Source organism: Canis aureus, chromosome 14 (genome assembly GCF_053574225.1).
Source record: "Canis aureus isolate CA01 chromosome 14, VMU_Caureus_v.1.0, whole genome shotgun sequence".
NCBI lineage: Eukaryota > Metazoa > Chordata > Mammalia > Carnivora > Canidae > Canis > Canis aureus.
In genome coordinates this window covers 21217895-21245865 of record NC_135624.1, presented here as the reverse complement: position 1 = coordinate 21245865, position 27971 = coordinate 21217895, and the positions used below count along the sequence as shown (strand labels likewise).

The following is a 27971-nucleotide window of genomic DNA, read 5'->3' as shown; positions in this document are numbered from 1 at the left end:
AACCCCGCGCCTCTGCGCCCCGCCCGAGTTCCTAAAAAAGAAAGGTGCAAAGTTTGGTGCAGATAGAGGATGAGCGATCAAAGCCCCGCCGGTACTTCCTGCCGCCCGGACGCTGTATATAAGGTGATGAGCGCGCGGGCTGCGGAGACGCCCCGGAGCGCTCGCCCCGCCGCCGCCGCCGCCGCCGCCCCGCGCCCCGCGCCCCGCGCCCCACGCCGTGCCCCGCGGCCGCGATGAAGCCGCTGCTGTGCTGCGCGCTCCTGGTAAGTCCCCGCCCGCCGCCTCCCGGCCTCCGCCGCCCGGACCCGCTCCCCGGAGCGCGCGGGGCGCGGCGCGGCGCGGGCAGGATGCAACCGGGGCCCCCTCGCGGGGCTCCTCGCGCGCCTCTCGGGGGGCCCTTTGCCCGGGGGACCTCTGCTGGGCTGTGCAATCCGGGAGGAGCTCCGGTGCAATATGATATGCATCCACGTTCCTTACTTACTCTCTTCTTTGCAGATGATCCGCCGCCCTCAAGGAGTTTTTGCTCAGTTAGTTGCATATTCTTACTAGTACTACCACTGCGAGGATTAATTTATCGTTTTAAATATGTAGGTAGATAAAGGGGTCGCGTAGAAGCAGATGCCAGGCCTTTGAACACTATGACAGCTAGGATAAAGTTTGGATAGAGTGAACATGGTGTGATGCACCCTTAGGCTCATCACCCGCCCCCCACAACCCCACTTAAGCGAACGTTAGGGGAAATTTTGCATAACTGGCACCAGAGAAAAAGATCATGCACACAAATGCCTGCCTACACATGCATATATAGATTTCATGGCTGTGCAATTTAACATTCTAATACAATTTTATTATTGAAATGGTTTATTCCAGTTCTCAACTTCGATATAATGTGGAAGACACTGGTGGGCTGATGCCGATTATGTTCCAAAATAGATTTAAATAATTGAAGTTCAGCACTAAATAGGGCTACAAGATGTTTTTAAAGTGCTGTTTGGAAAGAAAGAGAGGAGTCTTTGTGACTTAGCTTACTTTTTTTTTTTTTTTTTTTTTGAATTTAGAGTTTTGGCCAATCAAGCTAATAAGATTTGTTTGTAGATTATTCTATATGTCACTAGAGTGTTGAATACAGTAAGATGTGAATGAGACATTCACAAGAGGATAGGAAAACCCATATTTAAGCCACATATGTGTTTTGAACATGTTGGAGTAAATGCTTGAGTTTCAACATCCAGCCCACAAATAGTGAGTAGTAGGCAAGGAAGTCTTCCAATTAGTTCCCAGGATACACAAGCATAAATAAGGAAATAAATAGCAAAGTCACTAAAGAAAATGTAGGTTAGACAGGAGTGCACAAATGAGAATCTTAGCTACCGCTAAGATCTTACGTATGTAAGATATAATATATAAAATAACTCCACCAGTACAGATACTAAGTAGAACTTTTTAAAAAGTAAACCTTTATTAAAGCATAACATACACAGAGAATTGCACAACTCATAAGTGCCTAATAAAGTTTCTCAAAGTGATCGTTTATGAGCTAGCACCCAGATCAAGAAATACAACATTACCAGCACCCCAGAAGCAACCTGGGCTTTATCTGGGTCACTACTATGTCTGTAACCGGAGTAATCAATATTCTGACTTCTAACATCATAGATAAGCTTTCTTTGTATTTGGACTTTACATAATGGCTTCGTCACTTTTCTGTGTCTGGCTACTTTCACTTATGTTCCATTTATGCGATCATTTTTTGCCATTGGTTGTACAATAGTTCATTCATTTTCATTGTATGGTATTCCATTGTATGGATGTACCACAATTAACGTAACCATTCTAGTGTTTTGCTAGTTTACATAACTCTGCTGTTAATATGGGGACATTAGTCTTCCTTGTCCTTTGTATTGTCAGATTTAATTAATAATAAACGTATGACCAAGGACTTCTAAATCTCAGAATTTCCCTTAAATAATGTATGTACCTAATCATAAGTTCCTAAGGAAGAAATGAACGTTGTGATATGTAGTCTATCTAGGGAGATAGATACGTACGTAGATAAAACTAATTGTGGATGATACAACATTATCAAAGGAGAAAACTTTCTATGTGCTTTGAACCTAGTGAATTCTTTCAATGAAGAAGACTTTCCCTTTCTGCAGTTTCTGAGATTGACTTTATTTGATAAATGATTGGAGACGGACACTGTACTTACAAGGAGTCCAGATGCCCTTTCATAAGCACCTTGGTGCAACTGTAAGAAGTAGAAGCATTAGAGGAATTTGTCCTTTGAGGCAGGCAGGCCCAGAGACTAGGGACAGAGTGGAAAACAGGATGGACACCATGCCTACTTCCATGAGCCTCACAGTCAAATGGAGGAGGTAGACATTGGAATATCAACTTTCTGTCTAATGAGAATAACAAAAGGGCAAGAGCTGGGTGTCCTGGGTGTATAAAAGATTCGCCCTCCAGGTCCTTATAAAGGCAGCTGCAGTGCAGTTGGGCCAAAATTCAAGTCCAGCAGTACCATCTACGTGACAAGTGACCATGGGCAAGTTACATCTTTCTTGTGTTTTTGCTTTCTGTAAAATAGACAGAATGTTATGCACACATGCAAGATAACTACATAAATCTCCTGCTGCCTATTACCAGTAGCTTCTAGAAGTCTGCTCACAGATCACTGTAGGTAAATCTAGACCCAAGTGAATTTTGTAAATGAAAAGCTGATGATGCTCAGAGGAGGGAGGGGAGAGGAGGACTTGAAGGAGGACTAGAATGTTTCTATTGTTGCAGATAAAATCCAGGTGTCCTGAACCTAAGAAGTGGGAGAAAGTAAAATCATGTGGCAAAGTAGAATTCTAGATTGTTTCTAAGAGATCAGAGGATATGCCCTTAGGCAAGCAGTGCAGGGGCATGGCCACCAAGACTCCTGCCACAGTCACAGTCACGGGGCTCTCCGGAATGCTCACTAATGTGTCAAGCAGAGGCCATTCCATTCATGGGTGCTCAGGTACTCTGGGAGCATCCTGGCCTAGGCCTAGATTTTAACTGGTAAGTGAAACTTCCCACTGTGTAGTGCCCTGAACCATCCAATGGCCTTCTCAGAGTTAAGCTCCCAATTCATGTCAGGGTGATAAGACTTGGGGTGGAGCGTGGGGCTGAAGGGGTTGTGAGGAGGTAGATGATGTTTTTCTCAGGACAATTGCCTGATCTGTCCATCCATCAGAATAATGCCTTTCCTGGTTTGTTTTGTTGTTTATTTTGGTTTCCTTCCCCCTCATCCAATGATTGAGAGTATTTGTCTCCTTTTTATTTATTGGCTTCTTTACTTATTTTAAGAGAAAAATCACTCTGAAGGTTGTAGGAGAATCTGATGTATCTTCAGTCCCAAACAGTCCTGATCCCTGCCCCTAGCACCCATCAGCACAGTCTCCCAATTTCTTTTTTTAAAATTTTTTTTAAATTAATTAATTTATTTATGATAGTCACACAGAGAGAGAGAGAGAGAGAGGCAGACACACAGGCAGAGGGAGAAGCAGGCTCCATGCACCGGGAGCCCGATGTGGGATTCGATCCTGGGTCTCCAGGATTGCGCCCTGGGCCAAAGGCAGGCGCCAAACCGCTGCACCACCCAGGGATCCCCCAGTCTCCCAATTTCAATCTGATCTTTAATTTTATTTCTTAGTCTTAAACCACAGTTGTCAAATTCCATTGACTGGGGAAGAAAGCATTCTGTGCCAGATTTTTTTTTTTAAGATTTTATTTATTTATTCATGAGAGACAGAGAGAGAGAGAGGCAGAGACACAGGCAGAAGGAGAAGCAAGCTCCCTGCAGGGAGCTGGATGCGAGACTCTATCCCAGGACCCTGGGATCACCTGAACCAAAGGTAGATGCTCAACCACTGAGCCAGGTGTCCCTCTGTGCCAGATGTTTTATCCACTTGGTTCTAGAAGGAGAGCTATGGCAGTGTCTATCAAAGGGGCACTAAACACACACTCAACTAGTCTAGCTCTCCTATCCACTAACCTGCCTGCTGGGTTTTGCCCTGAGCAACCCTCAGTCCCCCTGCCTGCATGTTCCCTATTCTGAAAGTTTTTTTCTGAAAAGTATTATTTCCTTCAGCATCTCATTAACCACTAGCATTTTTTAAAGCCCGAGTCTCTCCTTTGTAGTCAAAAAGAGGGAACTGGGAAATAGATTGCAGAGAAAGAGTAATTTTATAAAAATTTATGTTTGCATTATTCAAAGCCTTGACTAATGAGGCCTGGCTGCCCCTTATGTTGCTACCATGGAGCAAAAATGCCAAAATTATCAGTATATCTGTACGTTTTGCCCTGTAGGGCAGTAATTCTCAATCATATCACTTTTTTCATGCATGTTGAAAATAAATCCTTTGTAACAACTCTCTTGCTCTCCTGAAACAAAATTTAGAGTGCATATATTTTACCTACATACATAATTTTTAAAGTCAATATACTAGCATAACTATACTATAAAGGAGAAATAAAAAGAAAGTAGCTAATAATAAAATAAGCTTCACTGTAAGACATCATGAGGCAGTGACATGTTAGCGTCTTTATGTGAAATTTCCATGAACAGACCACTAGGAACAAAGGCCAGAACCCATGTGATGTGCTGGGTTTCAGAACCATGATCAGTGTTGGCTTCCGTGCTGTGCTTTTCTGAAATGGCAAGCAAATCTTGCTAAAGTTCTCCTTACTGCCAGAGATTGATTGATTGATTGATTGATTGATTGATTGATTGATTTTGCCAGAGATTTAACATTCTAATGTTGGCTTTCATAATATTAAGTATGACACCCTATCCACCTGACCAATATTTTAGGCCAGGTGCCAATATTTGTACATTTCTACTGTGAAGGTTCGTATCAATATCTTCATGAAGACCCATTCTTAAGTGAGCAACAGAGATGAACTAGATTCATATAGTGACTCGTGGAGGTCCTACCTAAGCTCAGCTGAACCCACTTTCTCATTACCCATTTGGTTGGTTTGGGCATCAGGTATTCATTTTTGGTTTGATCAAGTTTACATGTTTGTAAAACATGCCAATGGAGAAGTCAAATAGACATTTGGATTCAAGGTTTCAGAGTATAGGAGAAGCCCGGGCTGAAGATAAAAATCTGGTCATCATTATACAGTAGGTTTTTAAAGCAGTAAGGAAAGGTGATTGCACATGGTGAGAGAGGAGAGAGAGAAGCAGCCCCAGAGCACATTTGCGATACTGATAGTCCGGTAAACAAAATGCAAATATGAGCAGTAATAGCAGCCATGTTTAGAAAAGAAAACAAAAATCAAAATAAAACTGAGCAACCCATAATAGCAGGAACTAGTGAATCGGAAATCCTAGCAACATCTGTAAACTATCTGTGCAAGAAGAAAGACTGAGGTATGGCCAACTTGAAATAGATACAAGGACAGTATTTTTATGTGACATGTAATTAGTTTTTGGAACTCACTACCACAGAATATTTTGGGGTGACTAGCATAGAAAGTCTAAAAAAAGAATTCTTTTAGACAGTTGTAAGGGATAAGAATAGTATTACAACACATTAGGTACGAAGCTCTGTGGTCCCCACTCCGTCTCACATTTACCTGGCCTCTCTAAATTAACGCCCCAAAGGCCAGAACAGCATGCAGACACACCAAAATGGTTTCTCCCAACTAAAGGTGGCATAACTTTCCAGGTATGGCCTGGCCTGGGCACGTTGTTTTCACCCCAATTTCTGAGAAACACCTATATCAGCCTGGCCATAATGGGTAGGCGATGCAGGAGGAAATGAAATGTCCTTCCTAAAGCCCTTCTAAAAAAAAAAAGAAAGTAATGTGCTCCTAATGGTCTTGATTTATTACTTTCTTATTTTGATTTCTTAAAAATTTGCCTCTCTAAAATGATGTTTTAATACTGTGAAGATGTGAGGCATCGTCTATAAAAATAAAAAGAAGAGCCTTAGGATTTTACTTCAATTTTGTCCATATCTTGGAAGCATTTTCCATCAGGACTTCTTAAATAATCAACTATAAAATAGGAAAATGGGAGTCAAGATGGATTTAGATTTAAAACAAGACCGTAATTCATCTAAACTTTCTGGCTGCCTTGGTAAATTCAATTTTCTCCCCTGGTCTTTGATTCAAAAAACCTCAATTTCCTTCCCATGTAATGGTACTTTCTTGTTCAAAAAGTGATTTCTTTTATTCTTAGAAAATACGGTTATCAGGAAGCTATTCTTTAAAAAGTTCCTCCCACCATCAATTTGCAATAACACCACCACCAAAAAAAAAAAGAAACGAAGTAACTTAGGAATTCAACTGGACATAGTGACAGTAAGATCACTCCAGTGGCAGGAAGCCAAGTTCTGTCTTAGTCTGCAGTCCGGCTAGTGATGCCAGCAATGTGAGATTTTAACTTTACCATCTCTAAAAACTGTTGGATCATTATACTGTACACCTCAAATGAATATAACACTGGATATTAATTATACTAGAATTAAAAACCATAATCATAGAAATAAATAAATAATAGGGGTATTGGATCAGGTGATATGCAGGAGGTCTGCCTTAGTTTTAAGCTTTTGTCATTAAAATAACAAATTGAAGATACACTAATACACCGAACATGCAAAAACCAAAAGGACTTATTTATGAAAAAAATAATCGTAAAGGAATGTTTTTTAAAAAAATCTATTTTGTTGGGGCGCCTGGTGGTTCAGTGGTTGAGTGTCCACCTTTGGCTCAGGTCATGATCCCTGAGTCCCAGGATCCAGTTCCACATCAGGCTCCCTGTGGGGAGCCGGCTTCTCCCACTGCCTATGTCTCTTCTCCCACTGCCTATGTCTCTCATGAATAAATAAATAAAATCGTAAAAAAAAAAAATCTATTTTGTTGCAGTTGCCATTTTCTTCTGCCCAACTGGCTTCTCATATAAGAAATTCTGTTTAAGTCAGTGAGATCCCAGAGGAAGCAGCTTTTGAAATGTTACCTCCTTTTAAGTAGTGAGACTTATTTGTTTTAAGATCACAGATTATTCTTTTAAACCATAAAACATTTTCTCATTTGGAAACAAGTCTTTCTTGTCGTTAGCTAGTATGCAGAGAAGTCGTTAATGTGGGTATTTTTCATATTCCATTTAGCCAGAAGCCAGATCCAAGACATTCCCTCAGGACTTACTAAAGAGGTATAATTTTGGTTGCTAGCAATCTCCTTAGACTCATTGCAGAATTTTCTTTGCATTTGTCTTCACAAGGAAGTACTTGACAACTACACATGGCTCTTTAGAATAAATGTCAAACCTTTGGGCAGAGTAGGCATGGTAATAGGTTAAATATTTCCCTTGAGGACTACATCAGGCTGATAGACATAAATCTCTGCTCCCATACATTGTTTTCTTTTTTTTTTTTAAGATTTTATTTTTAAGTAATCTCTACACCCAACATGGGGCTCGAACCCACAACCCTGAGATCAAGAGTCACAGGCTCTATGGACCGAGCCATTCAGGTGACCCCAGTCCCTTCTTTTATTATTGAGTAAAAAGAAGAGAAAATCAACTGGATTGTGCTAAAATAAAGATCCTCGAGAAAGTATGACTGATGTTTTTTGATCAAGGATGTAGTTGTTAGGGCTGCTTGTAAATAGTTCTCAGTCCTCCCTTCTCGAAGCATAAGACTGTGCTTTCCAGTCTTCTGGTGAGGGTGGAGGGTGAGGAGAGGATGCAAACAGTGCCAGCCACCGACTTGAGCGTTAAAATGATATGTCACTCCACGAAAGAATACTTAAGTGAGGACCTATGACCCCCTCCTCCAACTTTTTTTTTCTTTCCCTCCTCCACAGTGAACCAGCCATATTCTAGATATTGGTGGCTTTATCATCTTAGATCCTGGACAAAGGACAATGCTAATAGGTTTCAGTGGATGCACTAGGAATATAGCATGAGTGAGAAATAAACCTTTGTTATATTTAAGCCACTGAAATTTTGAAGTTGTTTCTTAGCACAGCATAAAACCCAGCCTGTCCTGATGGACACAGTAGCCAGACCCCAAGTATATCAGCTCATTGAGCGGCAGGAACTTCAAGGAGCATTTAAAATCACAAATGTTTAAACCTGTGATTTTATAGGGTTTTTTTTAAAAGATTTTATTCATTTATTCATGAGAGACACAGAGAGAGAGAGAGAGAGAGGAAGAGACCGAGGCAGAGGGAGAAGCAGGCTCCCTGTGGGGAGCCCGAAGTGGAACTCCATCTCAGAATCCCAGGATCTTGCCCTGAGCCAAAGGCAGATGCTCAACCACTAAACCACCCACCCAGGTGCCCCTAAACCTATTATTTTAGATTATCAGTTGAAACTCCTTCTGTATCAAAGATATTGTTAGGGGTGTTCATGAGAAGGACTTCTTCTTTCTTCTAATGCTAAAAATTCAAAATTTAGGGAACTAAAATTATGTAAAAGCTTAGCTGGGCTGCAAATGGAAGGGTCAACAGATACCTAACAGTAGACTTTAAATCAGACACCCTATTATGTGAGAGTAAGAAAACAAGGATCAGTCTTTTCTCTTCATTGCTTCCAACTGACCCTTCTTTCATACAGGTTCACTGCCATCTTTCATCAGGATGACCCATTGAAGCTGAGCGGAGGAAGGAAATCCTAAAATAGAAAGACACTAATGATACTTAGAATATGTTTTGTAAATGAAAGTCACACACAGGATTTCACTTAATTTGCATAGAAAGGCTCTGATGTGGAGATTAGTATCTATTTCATAGACATAGAAACTGAGGTCCAGAGAAGTGAAGTAATTTTTTCTTAGGTAACCTAGCTGAGTTTGTTTGTCCTATAAGAACTTACATCTAGTAGCTCGAGTCCAGTGGGACACAAAATATCTATAAGTTAGAGCCAAGCTTCTGTGGGTGCCTTCACACCCAGTGATCTCTTCTCTGCTGAGGTTAAAAGAACCCCAGCTGAGGCCCCTGAGTGTCAAATATTTGAGACAACCGATTCCAATGTATTTTCCATCTTTTTTCCTCTTTTTTTTTTCTTTTAAAATTAAATGCCTTGGCCTCCTTACTAGACATGAGTTAAAAGCCCAGATGCCTTAGGAAACACAGCATGAGGCAAACTCACATTTTAGTACTTTACTAGAAACTACAATCCTAGGGAATGAGGAGCGAGTGAAAGAAGAGTAAGGTGGAAAAGGAAGGAGAGCACTTCAAGAGGGCACATTACCAAGAAGCTACTGCTTAGTATAAAGTACCTCTCAGGTGCTGAGGTGGCTCAGTCAGTTAAGTGCCTGCCTCTGGTTCAGGTCATGATCCCAGAGTCCTGGGATCGAGTCCTGTATCAAGCTTCCTGCTCCCTGTGCTTGTGTGTGAGCTCTCTTTCTCTCTCTGTGGCAAGTAAATAAAAAATTAAAGTACGTCTCAGTTTCATAGCACCATTGTCCAGAGAAGTTGTGGAAACTATTGTATTTTAGGACAAGAGAGGGAGAAGAATTTATTCAGCAGGATAGATGGCTGGCTGGATAGAAAGACAGACAAGATGGATACATAGATAAGATGCATAGGTACAAGGTAGATCTTATTGAACTTTATGTTGTGTTGTAGTTGATTACTTCTGTGCCTCTCTCCTTTGTAAGACTGCAAGTTCCCAGAGGCAAGAGCCATTTGTTAAAGGGCTTAGATTTAAACAGGATTGGATTGAATCCCAGCTCACGTGTGTACTGGCCCTGTGACCTTTGACACATCACTAAAGTTCTGTGAGAGGCTATTTCTTTGTCCATAAAATAGGGATCATCATATCTCCTCAGAGATTGGCGAAGGGGATGGATGTTAATAGCATGTGAAGAAAAGGCTTAGTATAGAGCCTGCTATATCATAATATAATGCACTAAGCTAATATTATTCCTGTATCACCTGGGGCTCCTAGAATTTCACGTGTTGGAGGCACACAGTAAATCCCTCCATGTTTAACTCATACCCTATTTTGTTCCATTTCTATTTGTAGTTTCTGTTCCATTTTATAATCACTACAGCTTCTCGAGCCTAACTTTTTCTCACCAACTGCCCTTAACTATATGCTGATTGGACCTCAATCCAGATCATTAATAACCAGAAGAGATTAATAAAATGTGAGTAATGTATTATCTTCAAAGAAAAGCACTATAGAAATAAAAAGGAATTTTAAAAATTGGTGTTCAAAATGATCAACATACTAAAATGTGTTGCCAGTTGTCAGCCCCAAATGCCAAGGACAGCAGGTGAAATACTCTTAAGTAATGCTTATTAAGTGGACCTGAATGGACATAATTATAGAGAAAATTGCAACCAGCTCTGCGGTTGAGTTGAACTTTTCAGAATTAATATTCAATCTCAAATCTGGTGATTAACAGAAGCCAAACATGTGAGATTTCTACATACCTTTCTGGGAAAGTCTTAAGTTTACCTGTATTGCTAGTTCTTTTGCTTCAGATTTTTTCTTTTCACTTGTGAATCTATCAAACTCAGCTGTCTGTAAAACTCCTCCAAAGTGCCAGAAGCATCACAAGCAAATCTGTCCTGGTAATTCTGGTTGATTCCAAACATAAACAATTTACTGCTAATTAACTTAAAAGGTTTCAAACAGCTAAAGGAAACTTCTGAAGGGAACAAAAAATTGCTTTGAAAGTTGAAGTTTACCTGAGACAGTTCTTCAGCCCCAAAGGAAGCAAAAGAGTGTAGAATCTGGCTCAGCGATTCATCTAACAAATCCTAATTCTTCGTGTTTCCTTTCCCGTTTGCCTAGTATTAGCTGTTGGCAGCAAATCAGTTCTGTATAGATGAACAGATTTAATTCATTTGCTCTTACTTCTTACTTAGAGACATAATCCTCAGCCAAACAACTGGCTATTGTGAAAATTATTAAGCAGTGGGAGACCCTTAGGTGGGGAACTGGCAGCAGCAGATAAATCTCTCAAATGAACTACCCGCTTTTTTTCTACATTCGCATTTAAAATGGAAGCTAAATGCAAATAGACAGTACCTGCAAAATGCCATGGGAGATGAAAGGTACTTTAAAAAAATGTTTCCTAGAGGCACATTGTGTTATCAGTATCATTTTACAGATGAGAAAATTGCAGATTTTTTGCTTGTTCTTGCAAATTTACATGTTGGGTATTTGTGTGCACACATCATCACCAGTAATCCTAATTACACACAGTAAGCATTCAATGTGCCTATTGAACTGAATAAAATTAAATGAGATATATTGAATACTTGATATATGTGTAAGATACCATGGTTAAGCATATAAGGAGTATGGAAACAAATTCTTTTCTATCTGGTCCCCCTAAGCAAATCCATGAAATTGCCTTGAAAATATTTGAAATAGACCAAGAAAATGATACCAGTTGGGAAGATACTGAAACTAATTTTTTAAAAAATCACTTTTTCTAGAGATAATTAAGAATAGGGTAGATAGTCAACTTCCGACACATCATAGGTGTGTTAACTTCCTACTGCACAGGAAATTTCAAAATGTCTTCTGAAACGTCTGGTTCAAAATATCTCCCATTTCCCACCTTCTGTATAATTAGTATATGTAATAATGCCTCCTACTTGTCTGGGAGCTTATTCTTTACCAAGTTTATTTGTGTACCTTCTTTTATTCATTTGAAATACAACAGTTGTACAGGGATAGTTAAAATAAGGTTTATTCTCATTTTAGAGGTGAGATAGTGGCTCAAGGTTTCTAAACCTGGTGGTCACACTGAGTTGGAAGCTTGGTATTCATAGTCTAAATGTAAGTTCCCAGCTAAAAGTGCTCTTCTTGGGCAGCCCGGGTGGCTCAGTGGTTTAGCGCCGCCTTCAGCCTGGGGTGTGATCCTGGAGAGGGGGATCGAGTCCCATGTTGGGCTCCCTGCATGGAGCCTGCTTCTCCTTCTGCCTGTGGCTCTGCCTCTCTCTGTCTCTCATGAATAAATAAATAAAATCCTTAAAAATAAAAGTGCTCTTCTTAATTAACATTGATCTAATGGCCAAGATACATACTTTTTAGAATTTGTTAAGTTATCCATTTAGCATTCTTTTCAAAACACTGTGAAATTCCTTTTTTACCTTCTCTTTTTTCATCCCATCTTGCATATAAATTCCAGGGTTAACTTTTTGTCCTTTTATGCTTATATGCAATATCCGTAGGCCATCTGACCTTTCTGCTCATAGAGCCATTTATGTGCTCTTAACCCTGAAACCTGTGTCTTTAGCTGCCTTTGTCTCCTAAATTCCCAATACATATATCCAGTTATCTAGTAGATATCACTTTGAGTCTCATAGATGGAAAATGTCCCAAGGTATATTCATTTTCTTTCTCCATAACTGTCTTCTTCTCCTGGCATCAGTAATTAATGACAATACTACATACCTAATAGTTCAAATTCATGGGTATGTTCTTCAATCGCTTTTTCTAGGGCATCTTCTCCATGCAATCAGTCAACATATCATATCTATTCCTTCTCCTCCCTTATCAGTGCCTAACTTCAGTCCCTTATAATTTCTGACCTGTTTCTCTGCTGAGTCTTTTCTTGATCCTCTTTCTCCTCTCTTCTGCTTCCAATTGATTTGCAGTGATTTATGAGTATTTTATATCAGGCTGGGCTTTTAGATGAATGTTCCTATGAAACAGGAACATTAACTTATTCAACTCCATCATTTAGAGGTATTTCTACAGCATAGTAATTGTTTCAGGAAGGGTTTGTTGATTGAATAAATGAATTATTTAAGCAATGGAGGAAAAAGAGAATGGGCTACTACACTGTAAAACTATAGAAAATCAAATACACTAAACTTCATAGGAAAATAGTTTAAAAAAAATAAGCTTTATAGTTTATACTGCAAGAGATCTATAGGAAATTCACCATGATATGTGTCCTGAATGTCTCCCTTCTTGGCTAAAATGAACTGTAAAACGGCATGGTTTCTAAACTGACCAGAACTTTAGCTAACTCTGGATAGTCCTCAAATAGTTCTCTGTGGCAAAGATCATGACGAGAGATCACAAAAGGAACTCCCAAACCAAGTAGTTATTTCAGGCTGTGCGTGGGCTCCTTTTAATGAATTTTCCATAAACAGAAACCCACTGGGTCACTCATGGTTCTGTATACCAGAGAGCAAGCCCAGTAGTATGGAATTTGCTGCATTGCATAATGTAAAAATAAACTTGTTAGAGAAAGTGTATTCTTCACTTGGCCTTTAGGATGAAACATAGACCAGTAGAGTGTTCTAGTCAAATCACCATCTGAGAAATTTCTATCTCGGTGGCTTGGACCAGTAAGTGCTAGTCTCAGTACAAAGAAGAGTCAATGTCAGTTCATCTGGACTTCAGGAAGGCTTTGGTTGATCTTCCATGATCTCCTAACTCTGTGCTCTTGGGTCTAAATGAAAAATAAGCAAATCAGGTCTTACTTTTAAACTATGCATGAAGGCTATAGTATAAGTGAGAGCATCTGGTAAATGTTAAAGGATTTGACCAAAAAACAGTATTATATGGCACATGCTCTGGGTTTGAATTCTGCTTCCACTAATAATGACTGTGACCTAGGACAGTTAGTTACTCATTCGAAGACTCATTTTTGTAGCTGGTAGAACAACAACAACAACAATAATAATATCCTAATGTAGGTACAAATCAAAATATTATAAAGGTTATTTTTAATTCTACTGCCTATCACAGAGTAGAGATTTGATGCATGTATGTTAGAATGGGATAGGCAAAATAGAATTCCATCTTCATATTGTCCATTTTTTGTTACCTGCAAATATCATTACCATACCACTCTACTTCCTAAATATTAAGAATTCTAATTAGAAATTTTGATTGGGACTAAGAGTTGGATGATTAACAAGAAAATCAATTAAAACATTAATACTAAAAAGTATACACATATACTATAAACTAAAACATTTAAATAAACATTCATTCACCTGTAATTTGAGATTTGGCCAAGGCTTTTCCTGGAATCTGGGTTTGCTAACTGAAGTCCTATGCTATCTTTCTTTAAAAAAAAAAAAAAAACCTGTTTTATAATATATATGGCCCATGCATTTCAATTTTGGCCCTTAAAGACCTTTATGAAACAAACTGAGTATTCTAGACGTTTACCCCATTTTGTTTTTACAGTTGTCTCAGCTACTCCAAATTCTTTTGTTTTTTTAAAGATTTTATTTATTTATTCATGAGAGACACACAGAGAGAGGCAGAGACATAGGCAGAGGGAGAGGGAGAAGCAGGCTTCATGCAGGGAGCCTGATGTGGGACTGGATCTGGGATACCAGGAACACGCCCTGAGCTAAAGGCAGGCGCTAAACCGCTGAGCCACCTAGGTGTCCCAGCTACTCCAGATTCTATAATAGATTGTTTTTGCTTCTTTGTGGCTCATCTTTATCAAGTCATTCCCAAAGCATTTTTCCTAGAAAAGTAATTTTTTTCACACCCCTGTTGATTGATTTGCATAATATTTGACTGAATTACCTAAGGATAGTTACAACCATAGCATGTACAGATACAGAGATAAAACTAGCATAACAGATTCAGCAACAAACATGCAACTGGCTTTTGTGAAGTACCAACATCATGGTAAGAGCAGATGAAAGATGGCATGTCAGAAGACAAGGGATGGCTGAAAAGTCAGGGTACTGGGGCATCAGTTGTTGGTTCTACAAAAAGGAGTAGTAGACATGGGTGAATGTGAAAAATGGAGATTGGAAAAGGGGGTTCTGAGATCCAAAGTTGTTTCACAAATAAAACAGTGGAGCAAGAAATAGGGAGTTAAAGCAAGAGATTTGTTTCCAAGGCCATTAGCTAATTAAATGCTGTCAAACCACGGAATATTATGATGGTAGCTTGAAAGGACTTTAAAGAACAAACAATTCAACCCACTCACCACCACCCTTACTAACATTTGATAGATGAGAAAAGATGGTTGGGCTGACATAGAACATTCTTTAACCTCTGTCCACCATGAAAAATGGAAGGGCAAGGAGAAGAACTAAGCTATTAGACATGGCACTTTAAGTGACCTTTCAAGGAAAGAGGCACCAGGGCTTCAGGAAAACTAGATGGAAGCACTAAATTGGAGGAGTCCCAGATTCCCTCAAGCAAAAGTGGTCTACCCCAAAGGGTGTATGCATAAGAAATGGGAGGAGGAAGAAAGAAAAAATAAAGAGAAAAAGGAGATGGAGCCAATGTTAAGATGATGTGTCCTTCTATGGCATCTTTTTCATTGCTTTTCCAGGAAATGCTGAAGAAAGTAAGGGACAGGACTGACATGAAGAGCTCCATTGATCTTGCCCATCCTCTGTCCAGTAACTGGTTCCAGAAATTCTGTGCGGGAATTAGGGCTAACCAGAGATTAAGACCTCACCGTCCAGTTTTGGCCACACAGTTCTGTCTTTTTACCATAGTGGAAAATTTTCAAATAAAACACAGAGGCCCAACAGAAGTTGCTAAAAACAAGTTATTTTGCAGTTCCTCAAGGCCTTCTGATTTGCAAAAATATATATGATAATCCCAATGCGGTGGCCTTGGAGAAATTACCTTCACTAGTATAATTGCCCTCTAATCCTTAAATCAACCTTATTTATTTATGTCTCTGTGGATTCCTTTCACCTCAACTTCCCTGTATTTTGAAGAAATGGCAACTAATTTCTTATGCATGGTTCCTGGAAACCAACAGTGTCATGTCCAGTTGCCTAGAAAAATATAAATTGCATCAGCTTTCTTGGTCAGATCTTCAATTTATGTGGCTCCTTCTAGTGAGAAACACAAGCACTGGGGGTGTGGGTTCCCATCCCATCCTATCATTTCTTGATAAGGGAGAAAAGAGTCAGCTGATGAGTAAATGGGCACAACTAAGCCATGTTGAAATGAGAAAGGGGGATTGATGGGGAATCAGGCTGGAGAAAGTCTTAGGAATTCTAGTTCTACCAAGATGGGGCTCACTCAGTTGTAGCACACAAGACAAAGGTGTTCCTTTGCACCTCAGAGACAAAGCTCTTAAAAGTGACATAACCTGTAAAAACAGTCTTTCAGAAAATCAAAGGTGAACAGTGAGAGAAAAAAAGCATTTCTCTTTGCTTCCATGTGTCTGCAAGTTGCACTGGGAAAACTTCATTCCCTAATATTGAAGATTTTAGGAATATTTAAGCCAAATTCACACAAGGGGCCTTGAAAGAGGTAGCATCATCTACTCAAATGACCAAGTAGCTACAAGGCTTTTCCATCTTGCTCTGTTTCCCTCAAAACATATAATTATTTATTTCTTCACTTCTTTGCGGTCTTTCCCCTCACTAGACTGTGAACTCCTTGAAGGCAACAGCCATCTTGCCTTTTGTGCACCACTCTATGCTAAGTTCATTCTACAATGCCTGGTACACAGTGGATGCTCACCAGATGCGTGTTGAATGAATAAATAGATTCCATATTTCTGAAAGCTTCAGAGCAAGCCAGAGTTTCCACCCACTATTGGTCCATTTCTTCTTTCTCCTCATGTTGATGAGCTTTGTCTGAGCCAATAGAAAGTCCCTGGGGAAATTCAAGGACTTTTTTCCCTAGAAACCCTCAGGTCATGAAAGTGTCTTGAGAAGGCCCCCAGAGCAGCCCTGATTTTGCATTGTATTCCACTTTTTGTTAGGTAGGAGTCCTTTATCTCACAAGACTCTGAAGATTGTTCATGGCCCAGTGTGAGATATTTTGGGTTTTTTTTTTCTTTTGGCTTATCAGCTCATATTAGGTCTAGTCAGCTTTGATGCTTGTCATGTTCCAGTAAGAAGTGAATGTGTTGTTAATTAGATGAAAATGCCCAAATGCTTATGAAAAGGGCCATTCTTTACCTTTGTCACTCCAAATTCATAAGGGAGTGTTGTTTCCATAGCTGGGCATGCTTTTCCCAGGTCAAGGGGCTCCTGTGAAATTTCCTGGGTTCTATAAAGAAGAAAAGTTTGGAAAAAATTACTGTGTTTGGTCTGCCACTTCCCCAAAGCCTGAAAATAGTCTATGTTGATCCCCGTACCATAAACAAACAATAAAAACCAAATGAACCACCCCCTACACACAAACAACACTGTGTCTTCTGAGAGTGTGCTTTCGGTAATTAGTGTGAAGAACTACTTCCATGTTCCCTTGAAGATCTAGAATATGAGATAGAGCACCCAGGTGGAGCTGCCCTCCCAAGCAGCACCCTCACCCATGAGATTTTCTCACCTGCTGTCTTGGACCTATTCCTGATTTTATGTATAGAAACTTTTGAAACCCTGCCTGTTCCCTGAGGTTTTTCCCAACCAACGTGAAAAGAGGTGGTCATTTAATTTTCTTGTCACCATTTACCTGCAAGAGTCAAGATAGGGCCGTAGGATGTTCTGGAGAAAATATCAGTCTTAAAAGTCTAGGAATCTTTCCATGAACTTCAGGCTCCATGAGGACAGGGGTTATGTCTCATCTGTTAGCATATTCCTGGTGCATTCTTGATAGGTGTTCAGTGCCTGGCTGGTGCATGATTGAATGAATGGATGGATGGTCTGGACGACTGTTGATGTAATCATGCAGTCTTCACACATCACCAGCTCTTTATTTTACTATACATCAAGTCTTAGAATGGGAAAACTGAAAGAGAGATACGTAGTCCTAAATATAGCTACAGTGATCCCCCCCATTTAAATGTTAGTCTCTCCACCTCCCCCTCCATACTTCCAATCTCTTTGACTTGCTGATTTTTTTTTTTTTTGTACACTTACCTTCTAACATGTAATTTATCTGTAATTATTCTCTTACCCACTACTCCACTGGACTGTACACTTTGCCAGAGCAGGGAGGGTTTCTTGACTGTTTTACTCAACAGCTGCATTCTAATTGTTCAGCACAGAGCTTGGCACATATTAAGGGCTCAGTAGCTATTTGTGAAGTGAATAAATGAAAGAATAGTTATTGAGTATGGACTCCAAGCACTGGAGTCACTGCAGGAGTTTTTTTTAATCTCTAATCCCAGCTCCACACCCGCGGAATCAGAATGGGTAGGGTTGTGAATCCCAGGAGTCCGCATTTTTATCGGGGAGTCTAGGAGATTTCTGGTATAGCTATTCTGAGGCCTATTAATTCATCCAACTCATTCATCTAGACATCCTGAAACCCAGGGAGATTAAACATCCTATTATCTATGAGCCTGGGTTTACTTAAATCAATGTGTGCTGCCACCCCCATCTTGGTCTTTGAAATTAAGCTACGAGAGGCAAAAATGACGGCTTCTGAACTCACTTTCTGTGGTGCAGCCCTGTAGGCAGGAGGGTAGTCAGGGACTTTCTGAGTCTAATGATGCTTTTGCACAGAAGAGCCACCCTATCTAACAATGCTAACATGCCATTGTTTCCCTCTCTCCTAGTTCCTGGACATCTCCATTAAATGGACCACCCAGGAAACCTTTCCTCCAAAGTACCTTCATTATGACCCAGAAACCTCTCGCCAGCTGATGTGTGACAAGTGTCCTCCTGGCACTTCTCTGAAACAGCACTGCACAGCAAGGCGGAAGACTGTGTGTGTCCCTTGTCCCAACCACTACTACACGGACCTGTGGCACACCAGTGACGAGTGTCTATACTGCAGGCCGGTGTGCAAGGAACTCCAATATGTCAAGCAGGAGTGCAACCGGACCCACAACCGTGTGTGCGAGTGTGAGGAAGGGCGCTACCTGGAGCTTGAGTTCTGCCTGAAGCACAGGAGCTGTCCCCCTGGCTTTGGAGTGCTCCACGCTGGTACGCATCGGCTTTCAGCATGCGACAAAATTAATGAGATCATACAAAGTCAGGTAGTACTGAAAGTTTAAGGGAACACTTTGCGTCCTGGAGATATTATAGGATAGCAAATTGCAAAGGTAATAGAACCTGCTAGGTACGTCCTGTGTGTCTGGCTGGCTGCCAAAGGACCATTCCTCAGAGGAATACTTTGCCACTACTGGGCAATTTAGTGACAGATCTCAAATGCAGCAAATGGGTCTCTAATGAGATGCGTGATGGAGTGCTCCTTTTTAAAGGGATATGCTCTGAGTCGCACTGTTCATAGTTGATACATACCTCTGTGTTTCCCTTCAGCATGGACAGCTTCAAACTACAGTGCTTTTTGACAAACATCAGAAATTATAATTGATACCAAGAGAGTAATTAGGCTGATATTAATGAGGCTCTGGAGTGCTAACAATAAGCAGTTATAATTAATTATGTAAAAAATGAGAATGGTTCGGGGAAATGCATTTCATTATTAAAAATGAAGTTAGTTCTTCCCTTGGCATGGGAGTCGAGTGTCTATGAGGATAAAGACCAGCAGTATCTCTAAAATGAGCTTATTCTTTATCATAGACAAAACAGATTGTCAAGCCAAGAGTAAGTACTTGTCTACAAACAAAAGTACTTTCTCTTTTTGCATTTTGAACAGCACAGGTTAGGGCCAGTGTGCATTGAATCTTATAAAGCTGCAACCCACATTCTTTCCTACCACATTCATGAAGCTTCAATGCAGTCTATATCCTCTCGTGACTTGGGAAAATTAAGAATATTCACTTCCTCTCCTTTCCTTTTTTCTCCCACTTTTCTGGAGGAAGTAGTAATCAGTATAGATTCTGATTACTCAGTATGAAACAGTGTATCTCACCCCCAGTGCTACTGACATTTGGGGCTGAATAATTCTTTTTATGCGCAGCTGTCCTGTGCATTGTAGAATGTTTAGCAGCATCCCTGGTCTCTAGCCACTAGATGCCAATAGTATTCCTTCCCTAGTTGTGATGACCAAAAATATCTCCAGACATTGCCAGTTGCCCCCTGGATGCCAAAATCACCCTGGTTCAGATCTACTGGTTTAGAGGATGCTAATTATTTGTAATTATTTTAACTTTCAGAAGTGGTGTTCTACCACTTCTACATAGCCTAAATTATTCAATGACAAATACTTTAGGTATAAAGGCATACAAAGGAAACATTCAAAAGTTGAAATCTATTTCATTGCCTGAATTGTGAATCGTATAAAAATAATTACAGGAGGTGCAAATTGCATGAGTGTCCCTTAAAATGTCTCCATCATGAGTATGAAGAAATTGGTGAGACTTCCTAGCTTTTATTGCATGATGCTTTGGGATTCAAAAGCTAAACCAAATTGTAGGGGGTAAAACTCACCCAACAAAACCAAATCCATTTAATTCAATTCAGTTAAGTTGTATATGCAGAAAAATTAATTAAGCAGGGGCTCTATAGCTTGGAAACTAGAAAAATTTGGAAAATAATGGAAATGGCATTTTCTCACATCAGCATGAAAATTTGTTTGTGGAATGAAGCAAGCAGGCAGCCAGAAGACAGACAAAAAGACACATTTTATTTGTGGCACCACAGTGGGGCTTATTTACCTCTCCCTCCCTAAAAACCCACAGAGCAGTTCCTCATGGAAAATAAGAGGTTTCCAGTCCAAAGAGAAGGAGGACTATGTAGTGTTATTCCAAAAAGTATTAACCATTCCTTGCCGCTGTTGTTTTGAAGTCAGATTATCCCTTTTCCATGTTTTACCTATGCCATTCTGTGTGTGCGTCCTGTAATTCTTCTGTCCTTTCTTACGGCTGGCATTATGACATCCTCAATTGGAAAGCAGACCTCCCCTCCCCATTATGGTGTCTCACATTTTGCCTGTCAGATTATACCTTTTACCTTTATTTCCACTGACATTAATAAGGCAAAATCATTTACTTAGATGGATAAACCTTTTTTTTTTTTACAGAAAGTTCTAACAATGATAAAAGAGGGAAGTCCTCTTCAGAAAGGTCATTATATAAAGCCTCCCAAATATTTTAAGAAACTTTTCCTTCCATTTTTCTTGGATTCTGCTAAAGAACTTTACAAATTACATTACCTGAAAGAATGTCTTATATCTTTGACATTGTCATTGGGATGTGTGGCAAGACCCAAACTATGGGTCTGAAGAATGATAAGATTCTTGAAGAATGATATCTAAAGAATGATACGATTCTTCTGAAGAATGATAAAATTCTTCTGAAAAATGATAAGATTCTTCTTTACGCAATTGGCTTTCCAGAACACGTGGCAGTTGGCCGAGGGAGACTTAGATCCAGATGGCCAAGTCCACTTATTCCCAATATGTTAGCAATGAAATAATACTATGGAGGCCTTGCCAAATACCTCTGCTTATGATATTGTAGGAACTGGTGTGAAGTTGGATCCCACTTAAGGTGAGAGGTATAGTAAGAAAGTATTAAACAACAACAAAACTTAGACCTCTGTGGAAGGTTTTCCCTAATACAATGTCACTGCAATGCTGGAAACGGCACATGAAAATTTCAGGCCCGTGGTTTGCCCCTTCCTCTTTTTTTTTTTTTTTTTCCTGCCAGCCCTTTGTCATTTTTACTGGTCAACGCATCATCAATTCCTTTAGAAGAAGTAGGAGCTGAAACTAGAACCAAATCGTTTTGCTCTTTCTTTCCTTCTTTCTTACCTCTGGTTTTGATACAATGAGGTGGGAGGTTTGAATTTTTAATAAATGAAGTTTATTAACTTGCTGTTCCTTTCATTTGTCCCTTTTGTATTTGTTATCTCGCCTGAACCAGAATTGGCCTGGAAAAAGTACATTTGAATATTGAAGTCTGAATCTGTTCAACTAGCTTACACTAGATGGAGGTATTTTCATATGCAAATACCCTGTAATGTATAATCTAGCCACGCATAATAAAGTCAAGGGTTTGAAGGTATTTATCTTTAGTTGTTGACTGGTTCAAGTTTTTCTAACTAGCGAGTTCTCCAAACTTATCATGTATCTTTCCACCATGAAATAAAATGCCCTTGCAATCACCCTTCCCTGAAATTTTACTGATGGTGCTCTTTTAAAACTCAATAGTTTAAGCAAACGGTATATCATTTCCCATTTACTGTGTAGCTTAACTGCAGGCTTACGCTTTTAAGTCAGTGATCAACTTTATTGCCACCTTCAAAAGTTTATTATAATGTTGTAAATTTTTACTTCTCAAGGTTAGCATACTTATGAGTTGCTTCAAAATTAGGATTCAGGAAAGACAGAACTTCAGGAGGCACTGACTGGAATTTAACAACCTAGCATTCAGTGGGTACTAATTTCAAAGAATGATATTACAGCAGATATACACAGCAGTTATCTTCATGATTTTCCAGAAAGAAATGTGAGAAGAATATGGTTGGCAGCAAGGCCTCATGGATGCTTCAGCACAGGCAGGACAAATGAACACCCTTACTCTTTCCTTCCCTCTCATTTCGTGTTTTGTAGGTCACAGCAAAATATATTTGTGTTTGTATTTCAGGGAAGGGAGACCACCTAAGGGGTTACTAACTAAAGGTTTTGTTCTCTAATGAGGTGAAAAATGCCTAAAGTTTTGTGCAACATAATAGTAGAAGTAAAAACCAAGTTAGAAGTCTTTCCAAAATGTCTTAAGAGGATGTCTGCTGTGCAAGTGTTTGTGAAGAAGGTGCTAAATTGCTTGGTATTTTCTGTAGGAACCCCAGAGCGAAATACAGTTTGCAAAAGATGCCCAGATGGGTTCTTCTCGAATGAGACGTCATCTAAAGCACCCTGTAGAAAACACACAAACTGCAGTGCATTTGGTCTCCTTCTAACACAGAAAGGAAATGCAACTCATGACAATGTATGCTCTGGAAACAGTGAATCGACTCAAAAATGTGGAATAGGTAATTATATTTCTACCTCTTCTTAAATAATTATACCTTCTTAAATTTCTACCTTCTACTACCTCTGAATTAAATACAAGACCCTCTGGCTACCTTCTTAGCAAAACTCATGTTTTTTCATTCTTGAACATTAACAGGCTAAGACTGTTCTGTACATTGCTGCTAATGCCACAAGTCAAAATCTCTCCAGAGGTCTTACCTTGTCATGATCATGCTCCCAAACTTGACTTTGTCCCTTTCACACTTGACTCAAATCTTACCCATGGGGAATAGGGTGATGCAAAGATTATATCTAAAGTCAAATTAGCAGTCAACATTTTAGAGGTTTTTTTTTAATAAATTATGCATTTTTAATCAGTTTTAAGAATAAAAACCGGCAACTAAGAAGCACCATGACATAGACTGGTAACAAATCAGAAAATGCAAATCTGGCTTGTTACCTATGGTATTACTACCTCTATGGCACTGAAGTGATCAGTTCCTCTGGTTGTCCTAAACTCTATTCAGGAAGGGTCACTGCTCCAAGCTCATTATGTGAATGTATCCCGTGTTGGTGTCATTCCTACAACTTGACTAATCTCAGACATTCTATCAAGGATGCATCACACTGAAGATGACCTGCCTTTTATCATTTAACCAGCTTGACCACCCTCCCCAAGGCATTTTTTTGTATGACACAGAAGAATATGAAACATAGGACTGTGAGCTGAGATATTTAAGATTCAAACCCAGTTCCAACATTTTTTCACCATGTCATCAGAATCTTAGACCAGCCATTTAGCCTTTCTGCTTTCCTATTCAAACAATGGAATGAGGGAAGGAGTGATAAGAGGAGGGACTTTGACCTTTATCATTCTCTTTATTTAATTCATTTTAAATTTTATTTTTATCATTGATTGAGCACTTACTGTGTGCCAGGTACTTTTGCTATATGAGATTTAATCTTTACAAAAACACTGTGAAGTTTGCTTAAGAATCAGAGAAGATTCATCAGGTCTGATGAATCCGCAGACAAACTCTTAACCTCTGGGATAAAGAGATTCTACCCAGACACTCAGGCCATTGTATCTCTTTTTCTAAGTGGCATATTTTTTGTGTTTATTTTCCCACTTAATGTATGTTTTTACATCTATATCTATTACTATATCTATATATTACTATATATATATACTATATCTATATCTATTACTCTATCTATTACTATTACTATATATTATCTATATCTATCCTTGTTCTTAAAGGTAAACTAAGTGTTTATGTGTGTGCAGAAAATGGTATACTACTCTAGATTACTTTTCACACTCCTCTAAAGACAGTAATTATATTTGTTTTGACACAGATCTTGACGTAACTTGTGGATGCTAGCTAACCCTCTAACAGGATATTTAATATTTACATGAAAATAGGTTAATGCGTACTTCAAGTCATAGAATTTTTGCTGCAATTAATTTACAGCAATATTTTCATTAGACATTTGTTAAAATCTCCCCCCACCCAAATGCCCTAAAAGGACATTAGAAAGGACATAAACCCAGTTGAGTTGACAACCTGCCACTAAGACCCAGCCAACAGAGGGTTGATTTTATTCGAACTTCACATTTTTAACACGTTAGATTTTGAAAAACCCTATTGTGATGGCTTATTTATGTCTTGCCCACTGGACTTCCAAGAATCCAGTTGCTAAGTAAATCTTGGTTTTCCTACCTTTAGATGTCACCTTGTGTGAGGAGGCATTCTTCAGGTTTGCTGTTCCTACAAAGTTCACTCCTAATTGGCTCAGCGTCCTGGTAGACAATTTGCCTGGCACCAGAGTAAATGCAGAGAGTGTAGAGAGGATAAAACGGCGACACAGCTCACAAGAACAGACTTTCCAGCTACTGAAGTTATGGAAACATCAAAACAAAGATCAAGATATAGTCAAGAAGATCTTCCAAGGTATGGTAACCTGAAATAAACAAATCAAACAGAAATCAAAGATACCCATTTATCATTAAGAAGACTAGGTACCTGTTTAGTTGTGTGGATGATGTTTCCCTTTGGGAATTATTATTGGACTAAAATATTTTCACCAAATGATTGTGTAGAAGCTATCCCTAGAGCGGTCATCCACGGTTGTAGTGTCACCTCCTCCATACCCCCAAATGCTTTTTAAAGTATATTGAACACTCTAAACCAAGAGATGGTCCATTTCACATACAGGACCTCAGGAATTCCACCTCTAGATCCCTTAGCAGTTTTATTAGCATTCCCTCTGGCCTACCTGGATGTTCTTTACACACTTTGGATCTTATCTTGCATTTCCACCAAGAAGCTATGTTGTATTTATTTGTATTCATTTGGTAGTTCTCTCCAGAGAGCCTCCAAGTGTCTTACAGATGTCCTCTCATTAATCCTCACAACATAGCCTATTTTAAAATTACCATTTTAATAGCATATGTTGTGAGGATTAATGAGATGAGGTCCGTAAAGTGTTTGAGCTTCTTAGAGAAAAAGGTTAGTTAAAACCAAGTATGCTCATGTTATAGGGTTTTATAAAGAATCTCCTTTAGAAACAATGTGTGTGTGTATGCACGTGTGTGTGTATGTGTGTGTGTGTGTGTGTGTGTGTGTGTGTGTGTGTTATGATGGGAAAGAATCCAAAGGGGAAAAGGAAGTTTCATGCAGTGTGGACTGTAAGCTTTAGAATATACAGTGAAAAGAATCTGGACTTCAGTTAGCATTGGAGCACCTGCCAGAAAGAAGGAGGAAGGTTTTCATAGTGCAGACAGTGTCAGTGAGAAACCCATCTGCAATTTACCTGCAGGTAGATGACTGAGGAGTTTTATACTTCCCCAAAAGCCTCAAGCATCTGAAACTGAGGCCTGTTATTTTAGGAGACTAAGATCTTTGACAGCTGAATGCTTTCACTTGTGCAGAGTAAAGTTTTCTTCTGTTTTGGCAAACAAAATGTATTCTTTGAAAGTATAATTAGCCCTGAAGCAAGTAAAAAAGGGGGCGGGGGATGTGGGGTGGGATAGAGAATCAGAGACTGTTAGAATTTTAAGGGGCCAAATTCTCTATTTTAAAAATGAGGACATTTCAACCCAAAAAGATGAACTGACTTGCCTTAGGGCTCACAGACAGTAAATGACTCATGTCATTAATGGAAATGTTAGATACTCTCCCTTACGTTTATGTAGCAGCTCATTACTGAAATACACTCTAGGCCATATAGATCCTACCATTCTTTGCCCTCATTTTATTGGGTTTTTCAGATCTCCTCCTCCGTAGTTATTATCCTCTTGTGCTATAAATTATCTTGGTTTTAACTAGCCCTTTTCTCTTCAAATGGGGTATATACCAGATATCCACTAGTTCAAGTTTATATTAAAAAAAGGCTAACTCGAATACTTTATTTCTATTTTTCTGAAATGTTATGGTTTTAATTTTCCCAATTTTTCTTAGAAAACTGAGTGATGTGTCTATAGTTTTCTATTGTTCATTTCCAAAATTAGGGCTTTTTACAAAGCTTTATTGGATGCCTAGAATACATAAAGCATATTACCCTTTATCACAAAATAATATTCAGCTCAGTTCTCACAAATAACTAGCATCACTTAGGCCTCCCTTCCCTCTCAAAAAAAAAAAAAAAGGAAAGAGGTTATCCTTAAAATAAATTTACGAAATTCTAGGAGAACCTCCTTCAGCCTCATGATAGTTTTGTGCTGGTGGCTTTAGAATATACGTTATGTGAACATCTCTTTGGGCTTTTGCTTTATGCAGATATTGACCTGTGTGAGAACAGCGTACAGCGGCACATTGGATACACAAACCTTACCTTCGAGCAGCTCCGCAGCTTGATGGAAAGCTTACCGGGGAAGAAAGTCACCACAGAAGACATTGAGAAGACGATGAAGACATGCAAATCAAGTGAGCAGATTCTGAAGCTGCTCAGCCTGTGGAGAATAAAAAATGGTGACCAAGACACCTTGAAGGGCTTAATGCATGCTCTGAAGCACTTGAAGCCATACCACTTCCCCAAAACTGTCACTCAGAGCCTGAAGAAGACCATCAGGTTCCTTCACAGCTTCACCATGTACAGATTATATCAGAAGCTATTTTTAGAAATGATAGGGAACCAGGTCCAATCAGTAAAAATAAGCTGCTTATAACTGGAAATGGTCACTGGGCTATGTCCTCATAATAGACCAGATCCAATGAATGAGTAAACTATTTCTCAGGCACTTGTTGGGGGCGGGGGGTACAGTGATTTCTTTCTCATCGCCAAGGACTAGATCTGGCCACAGGGCACAAAAGGAAACAATGGTGTGGAGAAAGAACTAACATCTCCCCAAAAAAGTTTATCCAACTGATAGATCTGGTCCAATATCTACTGACTATATTTTCTCTTATTACTGCTCGCAGTAATTCAACTGGAAATAAGAAACTAGATTCCATTGTGCCTTACTAAATATGGGAATGTCTAACTTAAATAGCTTTGAGATTTCAGCTGTGCTAGAGGCTTTTATTAGAAAGCCCTATTTTTTTTCTGTAAAGTTACTAATATATCTGTAACACTATTACAGTATTTCTATTTATATTCATTCAGATATAAGGTTTGTACATATTATCATCCTAAAGGGAAATTGTATAAGACAATTTTAGAAAGAAAAATATATGTTCTGTTTATTATTATGACAAATGAGAGATAAAATATATTTTTTAATGGAAAGTTTATAGCATCTCTTAATAGGTACGGCCATCCTTCCTGTGTGGAGTGTTTTTGTAATATACTTTTACCTGTATAAGCTGTAATATCATTTTATAGAAAATGCATTATATAGTCAATTGTTTAATGTTGGAAAGTGTATGAAGTATAAATTATCTGAATTTTAGATGCTCTGAGAAATTGAATGTACTTTATTTAAAAGATTTTATGTTTTTACTATCTAAACATCATTAAAGTTTTCAAATTATTTTTCATTGCTTTTCCTCTTGCTTTTATTTGAATGGGACACTAATGGGTCTGAGCTGTCACAATTTTCCTTGTTCTTTTATCATCAGGACCACCTGAAAATTGTTAAAAATGCAGATTCCTGGACCTATTTATTGAGAAGCTGGGGAAGAGGACAGAAACTTGTATTTTCAATAAGTTCCAAAGAAACTTACCACATTGAAATTAGAGAATTTCTGAAGTCAAGAGTAGCATATAGGTGGTGCAAACCACTTACAACTGCCATGGCTAGCACTGAGACACCAAA

General features: G+C 39.1%; 1 protein-coding gene and 1 long non-coding RNA gene across 6 annotated transcripts in view; one reads left to right on the top strand and one right to left on the bottom strand.

Moving 5' to 3' along the window:
- The window catches only part of LOC144283221 (uncharacterized), a 310775-nt gene that overhangs the window by 23872 nt on the left and 258932 nt on the right, over positions 1 to 27971 (bottom strand). For 4 of the 5 annotated variants that reach the window (XR_013351658.1, XR_013351655.1, XR_013351654.1 and 1 more), the window contains 3 exons: positions 26549 to 26666; positions 24436 to 24608; positions 16867 to 16957 (listed from right to left, as the gene is read on the bottom strand). This is a non-coding gene — a long non-coding RNA (uncharacterized LOC144283221). Of the gene's footprint in view, positions 1 to 16866; positions 16958 to 17803; positions 17923 to 24435; positions 24609 to 26548; positions 26667 to 27971 lie in introns of all 5 variants that reach the window. The other variant, XR_013351657.1, reaches the window with a different exon arrangement.
- On the top strand, positions 146 to 27693 carry TNFRSF11B (TNF receptor superfamily member 11b). The gene is made up of 5 exons (XM_077847039.1): positions 146 to 263; positions 18408 to 18777; positions 22540 to 22731; positions 24442 to 24666; positions 26494 to 27693. Exons 1-5 carry the CDS (start codon positions 234 to 236, stop codon positions 26880 to 26882), a joined length of 1206 nt encoding a protein of 401 aa, XP_077703165.1. The 5' UTR covers positions 146 to 233; the 3' UTR covers positions 26883 to 27693.